At 35.9% G+C, this 12,001-nt stretch overlaps 1 protein-coding gene across 2 annotated transcripts in view; it reads right to left on the reverse strand.

The window, feature by feature from the left end:
* The window catches only part of sdk1b (sidekick cell adhesion molecule 1b), a 188,498-nt gene that overhangs the window by 4,269 nt on the left and 172,228 nt on the right, over nt 1-12,001 (reverse strand). For both annotated transcript variants that reach the window (XM_057332366.1, XM_057332365.1), the window contains 11 exons: nt 11,345-11,401; nt 10,789-10,890; nt 7,509-7,624; nt 6,236-6,422; nt 5,730-5,867; nt 5,056-5,217; nt 2,932-3,057; nt 2,307-2,471; nt 1,495-1,632; nt 801-921; nt 459-588 (listed from right to left, as the gene is read on the reverse strand). In XM_057332366.1, coding sequence (XP_057188349.1) covers nt 459-588; nt 801-921; nt 1,495-1,632; nt 2,307-2,471; nt 2,932-3,057; nt 5,056-5,217; nt 5,730-5,867; nt 6,236-6,422; nt 7,509-7,624; nt 10,789-10,890; nt 11,345-11,401 — 1,442 coding nt within the window. The remainder of the gene's footprint in view (nt 1-458; nt 589-800; nt 922-1,494; nt 1,633-2,306; nt 2,472-2,931; nt 3,058-5,055; nt 5,218-5,729; nt 5,868-6,235; nt 6,423-7,508; nt 7,625-10,788; nt 10,891-11,344; nt 11,402-12,001) is intronic.

Consider the following 12,001-nt stretch of genomic DNA (forward strand, 5'->3'; position numbering starts at 1 on the left):
TCCAAATATTATAAAAATATTTAAAATATTAAAGTCTAATACAAAAGCAAAAATTACATTAAAAAAATACTGTTATAGACCATTTTGCAAAATGTAAACTAGAAGCACTTTTTAGTTTATTTTTGTAATTTCACATATATGATTAAGACTTAATGATCTTCATTTAACATTTTGATTCAGACCTAAGTGTTTTGCTCGTTGTATTTAGTTCTAACATTTCTGTAGTGTTCAGAAACTGAAACAGGAAGTCCTTCTGGATTAGTGTTGTTTACATTTTGCTAAATGTTCTTTAAAAATGCATTTGTTCATTTGATCGACTCATGCAATATCTGATGAATGTTCTAAATGAAAAAAGTAGGTATGCTGTAGTCCTCTCTACATAAACCACTCTCAGTTCTTTATGTGGTATCAGATGTTGTTGAAGAGCAGTCAGATGGTGTTGGTGTAGGTGTATATACCTCTGACTCAGAGAGCTCTGTGGGTTTCTCTGTGAGGGTGGTGCTCTCCGTTAAAACCGCCCCGTTGTAGTTGTTACAGATGTCTTCATCTGAGTAGTGCAGCCCACCCGGGCTCGGCCGTGGTGGTGACCTGTGGACCAATAAGTTTCATATAATGAACATAGCCAATAATAGATCACTACCTGTCAATAAAATGCTTTATTTTTGACAACTGGATTATTTTATTACCTGGATTAGTCCTGGATTACTTCAAATAACCAATTTAGCAAGACTTATTATACTTTAGTAGACTGTAATGTAGAATAATGTGACATGGAACGTGGAGCTGAATTGAAACCTCACCTCGTTCCATTCTTCTTGAGGAAAGTGCTTTTCACATTCAGATGTCTGCTGTTTAACTCTAATGCCGTGAAACCGCCATTATCGAGGGTTACAGCCTCTTCTACAGTGGAGATATGCTTTCCTGTGGGAAACATTACATTACATACATGAAACTTTCCCACAACTGTTGGAACTGGAAATCTGTTGTAAAAACTAAAACACAATTTATGCATTCAGCAAAAGCTTTTAATCTAAAGCGACAGTACATTCAAGCTATACATTTTATATACATACAGTACTGTATATATTAGCTTATACTGAAACCATAAATTTATATATTTATTTATTGCTATTATTATAAATTATTTTAATTTGTATTACTATTACTAATTATTATTGTTTATGTTATTATTAGTTATTGTTTTCTTTTTATTACTATTAATTATAATATAAGATATTATTTTACATTTTAAATTGTTATTATTGTTTTATATTTTATCATTATAAAAACTCTTTTTCTCTTTCTTTACTTAACTTAAATAAATATTAAATATTCAATGACCAAATTGAACATTTAATATTTATTAAAGATAATGTAATGTACATTCCACTGGTCATTATAACAAAATAAAACTTGTAAGACCCCTTACGATGTCTGGGTTTATTCTGTGATAATGCCCAGCTGACTGTACATTATATTCATTGTAACTCTCACCTGTACCACAGCTCCTGTACTTCTTGTTCTGTCCCAGCAGAAGCAAACCAAACACAACCATCAGAATCAGAATGAGGCTGATCAGCGCCATGACAACCAGGAACCACCACTCCTCATAGAAAGGCGTTTCAGACAGAGCTACAACAACAGATCACAGTATTTCATTTAGTTCATTATTTACAAAAGGAGAGCACTCAAACAATATTGATGTAAATAACAAAACAACTTTTTATTTTTGATTTGATTATTCTGGTAACAGACGACTGAATGTAGATGTTTGACACCAGATGGCAGTAGAGGCTGCTGAGTTATCCAACAGCCCTAAGAAAACAAAATACCTGTCAGCTACTTCACAATGTTAAAGATTTCTGTACTTTTTCGAAATACCCTAATAATCTCACGCATATGGCATTCTATGTGTTTTAAACTATTATATGATATAGTATAGATTAGGCAACTCTAAATGTCATCATGACATCACTACGTTCCATTGTACATTAGTGAGAGGCAACCAGTTAGTATACCCAGTATTAAATACAATTATTATATTTTCAAAGTCCATGTGTCAAATTTATTTATTTATAGTAATTTGGAAATAACTGATTCATGTGGGTATGAATTTACCCCCCATAGCGGGACCCCTTATCACAGGTATTCAGGACAACATTCGGTGTGCATAAAATGTGCACGAAGTGTACCTGTATACATGCGTCTAGTGAACAGCTAGCCATCTTTAATAAACTTTCAATCACCCGTTACCTTTAAAACTGAGTAAATGTACCACAGTGCAGCAAAATAATGAGGAAGATTACCAGACATGGCAGTGGAAGGCGGACTGGGATCCCCGTAGCCGAAACGGTTGACGGCGATGACACGGAACTCGTAGGCCACACCTGAACGTAGGCGGTCCAGACTAATAGTGTACGAGAAGCTCCCAGGTGGGAGATGTTTGACAAATGTATCCCATAATCCTTCATCTGGAAATGTAGGGTAAGTAATCGGTCGCCGCACAAGGGAGAAAAATGAAGAAGTCAGAAGTAGAAGGTTAATTGAGAACATGCCTGGTTTTAAAAGAACATGTAGTACAGGTAAATCAACCATAGGGGGCGCCAGAGATACAGACAGATTTTAGGAACTGTACATTATCTTATTTATGGTACAGTACATGTAAATTTCCATTTGTAAACCAAACAACATTGCCCCCATTGACTTCTATTGTATGGAAACAACCACTGAGACATTTCTCAAAATATCTTCTTTTGTTTTAGAATGACATGAGGGTGATGACAGAATTTTTATTTATAGGTGAAGTATGCCTTTAAGAACCTACAGAAATTGTGCAGTGGTCCAGAAACGTTTGAGAACTCCTGATGTAACACGTGAGACGAAAAAGTCAAGGGTGAGTTTGAACTACTCGGTCCCTCAACTAAAGCTCACCTGATGGACGTGATTCAATGACATATCCTGTGACAGGTCCCACCCCTTCAGCACCCTCTGACCAATGAAGCGTCAGAGCTGATGCTGATTTTGTGATTGAGGTCTGCAAGGGCGAACCAGGTGAGCCTATGAGACAAAAGCCAAGTTATGATTAAATTCTGTAAGCGTCTCATTTCTGAACGATCGATAACATTACAGAAAGCATCTGATCAATCATAATATTTCAGACTGAATCTCAGACCTCAAACATCAGGCCGAAGGATGACAGCGATGAAATTCTGATCATTTAATCATTTTTATACAGATTTTCTCCTCTTACAGTACGTACAACACAAGCTTTTAAGACCGACAGCTTGAAGTTGTTTAGATTTCATAAAGGTCACATCGAAGCCTCAGGGATACACCTTCTTCCAAAGATGTTCTTTATTGGTTACTGTGACCTTACAGCATTCACAGCCACTATAACTTTAACGCTCTTCATTTCCAACAAATGCTCGCTACTTTTGAATGAATCAGACTATTGTAAATGTCTTGTGATTTAATACACTTGCACATAAGAGCGGCAATACTTTCAGTCTTATGTGCCAATTACGAATCTTCAAATAGTCAAAAATAAAAAGTTTATTAGTTACATTTGTCTTTTCAGACGATGCACCAAAATTCAATTCTGCAGTTCAAAGCTCATTCTTTAATACTATGATTCATTACAATATATTTTGTTATAATTTTCCTTTCTTTCTTTATAACTTCTTTTGCTTATTTCTATAGATGGTTTCATCTTAACAACATAAACAAACGTTACTCCGCATGCACACTTTTTTGACCCCAGCTTAACTTCCGGTACACATACCCAAACAACAGATTATTTCTGATAACAATCAAAAGAAACCGAGAAGAACCGTTACTTGGCTAAACTTGCCTCTCCAATATTTTGAATTTAGACTGCGATACCAAGCTCAACCGCTAATGTACCATACGGTTTCTTTAAACGCGTCAAAACTACAGGACCCATTCAACATATTGTTTATTTAATAAAATGAACATACAACATAATTCAACAAATCGTTTATTCAATACAATTATCATACATTAAAATAATCATATAAATTAATATTAACATAAATTAAATTGAATATAAATGGTTATATTATTAGACACAAGCCAAACACAAACCGGAAGTTAACTGGGGGTCAGGCGCATGCGCGTCCGATGAAACGGTCTATACTTTATGTATTTTTTTTGTAAATTTGCTTTGCAACAATGCAAAATTGTGAAGTGCCGTAGAAATAGAATAAAAAAATAGAATAGAATATTAATTAAATTGAATAAATTAGAAATTAAATTGAATTGATTTTTTTTAAATAATAGAAAAAGTTATCGCTAATCTAAGAGAATAATGTAGCGCGCACAAACTCTTATACTCCAAAAACCCTTTTTTTCTAAATTGCAATCTTTGACTTTGCTTTTGGCCTTCCCTATGTGCTCCACTTGACCAATTAAAATGGATTTTTATTAAAATTTGTATGTATATTTATGTGTCTCCAAAACTAATTTAAATCATAAGCATACACTGTAAAAAAAATTTCCGTAAAAATCAGATAAAGTACTGGCAGAAAAAAAATCCTTTATTTTACGGACATTTCCGCTAATGCTAAAATGCAATTTAATGCAGTTCAAAATTTAAAAGACAGGTTAAACAACTGTAAAAATGAATACGGAAAATAACAGCATATTGTGCCCTATTTTTACAGATTTATTTGAGAGTGTAAGCTTCTTACATCTTGATAATATAGAAGCGCTCCCTAACTTACATAAAATCACAATTTTAGTACGCCACATTACTCACACCAGTTTCACCCGGCCTTATTTCCATCTCCACCTAATTTTAAGCTTTGGAATAATAAAGCACATGTCTAAAACAGTGTCATGCTGGTGGGTTACAGGATGTGAGGCTTTTAATGGTGTTTTAAAAAAGCACTCGTTCAATGACTCAGACATTCAACAATTCATTTAATGCTCTTAATCCAGTCCTGTTCCTGTAGCTGCAGGGGATGTTTCTTACACATCCAGTCACTGTAGGATCTACCATGCGTGTTATTTTGCATTATTAATGTTCATATTCACCTTCTACTGGTCCGGCGGTAATATTGGCCTCCAGTTCAGGTCCGTAAGTGATGGTTCGAGCCTGGACCTTGAAGCGATAGACCACGCCCCTCATCAGGTCTCGAACCTTCAGCCAGCGCTGCCAGTTGCCCTTGATGTCCACCGTAACGATCTTACTGACACCTGCCAAGCAAAAGGTTACAGTAGTGTAACTAGTGTAACATTGTTATATGAAAGTCACATCAAATCTGTTTCGGAAACTATTAAAGGTGCATTAATCATTTATTTTAATGTATAGAATTTATTGTAGAGGTTACCACAGAGCACACTATATACCGTAAAAGGATGGACGACACATCCCCTATTTACTTTCAATATAGAAAAATGAAGCCAAAATACATATGGCAGGTGACATATTGCGTCGATGATGTCACTCGGAGCCAAAGTCTGCACGATAGTAAGCAAGAGGTGGAGCCGGGGTACCATATTTCTAGACGCAAACTGAAAAATCATGTTGCCACGCCCCTTATTTCTAACTTCTTATAACTAACTAAAATCAAACTTGATGCTTGCGGCGTGGGTTTTAATGTCCTGTAGCAGTTGGGAAGGGTGTTTTTAGAGCGGATATAATACTTATTGATATAATACATAAATATTACAAGTGACATCAGTCCTTTTTTTTCCATTTTGTTTACCATGAACGGGTGCCGTGGGCTCGTAGATCACTCTGTACCCTTCAAGCACTCCATTGGGCTGAAGAGGTGCTCCCCACGACACATTCAATGAGCTCCCTGTTACCTCTGAGAACAGAACATGACTGGGTGGCCCAGGAGCTTGAGAGAGAGAGAATGAGAGAGAATGAGATGGTGAGTCACTTTCAATAACACATTTGCCAAACCTTCTACTAAAGATAGATTACTAAAGATTACTTTGATAAAACAACGACCCCTAACTTCAACAAAATATTGCCATGCCAGAGACACTAAACTTTTATATCCAGAACAATCCTTTAATTCACAATTATGAAATTTGCCAAAGATAATTTAGAGAGCCTTGACTGGGATTACAGCAACAGGCTCCATACTTTGAAGCATTAATACCAGCAGATTGACACAGTCTGACAATGTTTTGGACACCAGCGTCTCGCCGGTTGGTGCATCTGCCTCCAGCTGAGCGAATCAGGGCCCCCAGTGGGACTCACCAGCCTGCAGCGTTCGTCCTTTACGGGCAGCGCCGAGTGGGCCGTCCCCCGCTGCGTTAAATGCAGACAGTTGAATGTGGTAGGTGGTGTACGACGTCAGATTCTTCAGGTGCACAGACGTCTCGGGAATGAACAAAACAAGCTCCTTCTCTGTGTCATTCTGCTTGTCCTTTTCCCAGTAGTGAATCTGTGGGACATGTGAATGGATGTCATTTACAAATATAAAGGTCGGACACAATATGTGGATGCTTAATGTGTGCATGTGTTTGAATTAATAATAATAATATTATTTATTATTATTGTCGTTATTATTAATGATAATGATAATAATAACTTGACTGTTACTAATAATTTCTTAATGCAAAAAAACTCTGGAATTGGACATGAAAATGCCACTTGGTTTGATACTTTGTGTCTAACGCAATGACATTCATCATTTTAAAATGTTGGTGTACATGTTCAAAATACTTTTTATGGTGGCCGTTTATGTAAAGGCTTACGCAAATAAACATAATAAGATGTGAATGGGACAAGAATAATGGGTATTTCGTGTTTACGCTAAGAACATAAGGATTTATGATCAGTTCCTGTCTGTGAGAGACAGAAGTACAGATGGCATAAAACCGAAAACAAGGACAGAAGCTAATATGGTGAAATTTAACAAATGACAGTGTGATAAAGGATTAGAGACTGCAAATGAACTGTAGTTTATTTATGCAAGCAAACAGATGGAACGCCTGACTGCTTTTGGAATTACTTTTATCCAGGTTCATGTCAGGATTCGAGGAACTAAATATTTATGGATTACACATATTCATGTGTTGAAATTATTGCCCCATAGTGTTACTTGTGACAACACAGCGTCAAGGATGGCAGGGCTGTAGCTACTGAAGTGAAAGACGAGAACGATTTTAGGGACCCAGAATAATTTGAGTTGTATTGATGTAAGTGGCACAGAGTCGGGAGTGACAGTCTGGACTCCCAGAATTTCTTGCTTTAGGCCTGTGTGCACGACTAGTGGAACAAGAATGGTCCATATCTATATACAATATTGTCTTTTTATGCCACACAAACTTAAACATTTGGTTTGTGTGATGTATTTAGTTCACCACTAATAAAAATGCTTTTATCATTGTTCACCTAAGTTTTCAAAATGTGTTCAATTCAACCAAATTTCCCAAATGTATATACTTTCTAAAATATTTTTGTGTTTGGCAAGGCAAGAAAAGGAAATATTTCAACCCCTAGTGGAGTCACAGTCATTACAGGTCACCTTGTATCCATGAATATTCCCGTTCTGTGTCTCTACAGGCGGAGGCTGCCACTCGACGTCCAGCTGAGAGGAGGAAACAGCTTTCACTTGGATGTTCTGAGGGGCTACTGAAGGAGCTGAAAACACACACGCGCGCACACGCACACACACACACACACACACACACACGCACGCACACACACGTGATTACACTTTTAGCTTCAAACTAAATAAACGTGTGTGTGTGGGGGATGAAATGTGTCGTAGCACGAAAACCATTAACTTCATCTGCTTCAGGTGAAGGGCAAATGACATTTCACTGTGACATAATGGACAGTAACTAAACTCAGAGGAAATAGAGCTTCAGTGATTTGATGACACACTTCAATGTGTAAACTGTAATGTAACGTAAACAGGCCACCAAATAAATCAACAAATGTGCATGAGAAATTATTTAGTCAGAAAAAAAGATTGCAGGAAGAGACATGAAACCAGCACAGCTACGAATGAAATTGTTTACCTGCCGTAATGAATGACTATATACTCTAGTCATTATACAATCAACCAATCATAAGCAAGTATTTCAGAAAACCATGTACATTTTGAACTGATAACAGATAATGCTTTCAACTACTACAAAAATATAGAAAACAACAATAATACTAATAACTACTAATAATAATTCAATTGACTATTTAATAATGAATAGTATTTGGACACTCCTCCTTCAGGTCGGTCACACTCATACTTGGTTAAAAGTTTTATTATTATATTTTTGCAATATATTTACCCTCAAAAGTGTCTAATCGCATAATAATTAATATATTTACCTTTAATATATTACATTTTTAGGGTATTTTATGGTTTTATGTAATATTTCTGAAACAATTTTCATCTATATTTTTCCATTCAATATAATATTATTATAATATAATGCTTTTTTTAATCCCATTAATTTCCTATGGCGATCAGGAGTAAAAATGCGACATTTTTAGGACCACTCGGCCTTTTCAAATCTCATCCATTATTGATTTTTGTTTTCACATAGTAAGTGCCACAAAAGTCACTAAGTTTCGTGCCATTCAAAAAATAATAATAAACATCAAAACGGTAAAACATGTTAGTGACCAAAGAGTACAAGAAGGTTCAAATAATCAAATTTCAGTGCTTATTTAATGCAATAAACTCATTTAATGTGGTTACTCTGCAATAGGACACTAGTTTAAACTTGCATATAACACTCTCATCTTTTATACATTTTAACACATTGCATAAAATGCTAAATTATGCACAAAATACATAAGTATTAATTCAGTAATATAATTAATTCAATCTATATTACCATGTGTGAATGTTAGAGTGTCATCATATTCCATCTCATTCTACGCCCCTATAAAGACAGATATATGTACTGTAATTAACATGGCTTTTGCATGTTAAAGTCATACCACTGACACTTTATATTTAATGATGTGACGTCGCTCTTGTTCAGACCTTTCGCTGAGGTCAGATGTGCTCAATGATCAATTTCGTGCACCTGGCTCATTCTTTAAATTATCTTAAGTAATGAGCTTTCGTAATGCTCTACATATCAGACGAACTCTCATTCAAATTAGCTTTGACACTGCGACACACATTTGAACACATGACTGAAAAGGACTAAAACTGTATTTACTCCTTTAAATCGTTGACGTACGATCCAGTGGACAGTGGCGCTTCTAGGTATTATACTGTACATGTCTATGCCTCCAAGTACACATGTAGAATGTGCAGAAATTTCAGAAAGTTTCTTTCCTGTTTATCGACTAGTGTTAATTTTTAAGGTATCAAAATGTAATTGATCTGTTAGGCCTTGATCCTTGGTCAGGTAACAATAGTTTCACAGCTTAATACCTGTAAATGTTCAGAGATTTAAACATTCTCAGAGTATTGTGCTGGTACCCAAAAACCACGGCCTCTCTACACAGATGACTAAAGATCTTAAAATCAAGATAATTCATTCTCAAAAACCAGGAGAAGGCTATTAAACATCTCGTGACAGTATTTTCCACTGTTTGAAGTATTGGTAAGAAATGGAAGTTGAGAGGGACTGTTCGGTTGAAGAGAAAATATAGAACATTAAGAAAAATGTCTAGTAGAATCACATTCAATCTCATACCCAACACCGGAAGTATACAAAAAGATTGGATAGAATAAGAAAAGAATAAGATAGGATAGAATAGAATAAAATAATATAAGGATAAGAAAAGACAGAAAGAGATAGGATAAGATGATAAGATAAAAAATGCTGTTAGGTATAAGGAACAATGGATTCGACTCAGTACCAACAAATCCTGAAAGCTAGTCAGTGAAAAACTGAGGCTGAAAAAGAGGTTGATTATTTCAGTCAGATAACACACCTTAAAAGCAACTGTCTTAAAGAGATAGTTCACTAAAAAAAAAAAAATTATACAGACTGTTCCAAGTCTGTATAAATCTCTTTGTACAGTTGAACAGAAAGAAAGATATTTGAATGAATGTTAGCAACTGACATTTCTGGGGCACCACTGACTACCAAAGTAGAAATAATTATTGTATAATTTTGTTTGGTTGAACACAAAAGAAAAATTTTTGTGGAGGTGTGGAGCACCTTTGACAACCATTTTAACGGCAGTCAATGGTGCCCCAGAAATGTCAGTTGCTGACATTCTTCCAAATATCTTTCTTTGTGTTCAACAGAACAATGTAATTTATACAGGTTTGGAACAACTTGAGGTTGAGTAATTCATGACAGCATTTTCATTTTTGGGTGAACTGTCCCTTTAAGAAAGGAAAGATGAAAGTTTCGCAGTGGCCTTCACCTTCCCAAGAGTTGAATGCTATTGAAATTCTCAGGGTAGATCTCAAACATGCAGTGCATGCGAGACGCTTTGAGAATGCTGCTGAACTAAAATCACAAGAGGAGTAGGGAACAAATCCAAAGTAGTGGGCCACACCAACTGGGCAATATAATTAGACTATTAGCTGACAAGCATCGTTCAGAAGATCTGATTTCTGCCAAAGATGTTGCTAACCGAGTACTGCATGAAAGGGTGCCTAATCTTTTGCACCTGCCACATTTACAGGGTTGTGTTTTTGCACCTGTTAAATAAACAATAATTTAAAAATATATACAGTATATAAATGGATAGATTGTAAGTATATGGGTATTATACATCCTCATTATACATCACTGTACCAAGACGTTTTTTGCAAGGTATGTGGAATGTTTATGGTATGAGAGCTGTTATATGAGATATCCTAATAAGGCATAAACACATACCTGCTTCTCCAACAAACACCTCAACAGGTGCACTTAAGGGACTCTCTCCAACAACATTAAATGCCGTCATGACAATTTCATAGCGCCGGTACTTGGTGAGCTCTGAAAAATAATAAATGCAGTAAGACTGAGAAAGAGAGATTAGATATATAGATACTGTAGACAGACAGACAGACAGACAGACAGAGCAGTCAAACAAAAAGTGTGGCAATACTAGTTCAGAGAAGCGCAGAGAAAGACAAGAAAATACAAAAAAGCGAATTTTTAAAACTAGGTGACATCAGAAAGAAGTAGATTTAAGATGAAGGGTGTGGAAATGAAGAAGAGGACCGAATAGATTTCGATTCCTTTCCTCACAGCACATCATGACAAGACCAGAGGCTAAACAACAAAAACATGATGACTAAAGGAAGTGTTTGTTCTAGAGGTAAAGCAGATTAGAGGATCGAACAGGCAGTTTGAAAGCCTCCGGGCAACAATGCGACGCTGTTAACACTTCAAAGTTTACAACTATTGAAACAGCTCAGCAATTAAAATAATATCAAAAAATACTTACGAGTTAATTCAAATTCCGTTAATGAAGGGCTGCTCACTGTCTTAAAAGTGCTCCTGGCTGTTTGAGTAGTGAAATAAAGCGAGACAGAGGAAGAGACAATGAGAGAGACATTATACAAGAGACTGGGTTTATAATGCCTTTGAGGACAGCAGACAAAACGCTTGTCTGAATGAAAAAGCAGCAAAAATGTCAAAATATATTTAACAAAGGAAAGTGTTATTATTAGTAGTATCATCATGAACAACAACAACACATAGTACCTGCTAGCAAAACAAAACAACAACAAAATCAAAATCAAAACAATACAGCTCTTTTGTTTGAGACCAAAATTCTAGAAGTGACTAGAAAGAGGCATAAACAGAGGGAGTGACAGACAGACAGACAGACAGACAAATATAGAAATAGACACAGAGACTGGTAGATATACACAGACATAAAGACAGAGTCAGACAGACAGACATATAGATATAGACAGAAAGACAGACAGATAGACAGACAGGTAGGCAGACAGACAGACAGGCGGACGGACGGACAGACAGACAGACAGACAGACAGACAGACAGACAGATAGATAGATAGACATAGACAGACAGACAAATAGCCAGATAGATAGATATTGAGAGACAAACAAATAGATAGTCTGACAGACAGACAGGT

The sequence above is a fragment of the Triplophysa rosa genome, linkage group LG4, assembly GCF_024868665.1.
Source record: "Triplophysa rosa linkage group LG4, Trosa_1v2, whole genome shotgun sequence".
NCBI classification, from domain to species: Eukaryota; Metazoa; Chordata; class Actinopteri; order Cypriniformes; family Nemacheilidae; genus Triplophysa; species Triplophysa rosa.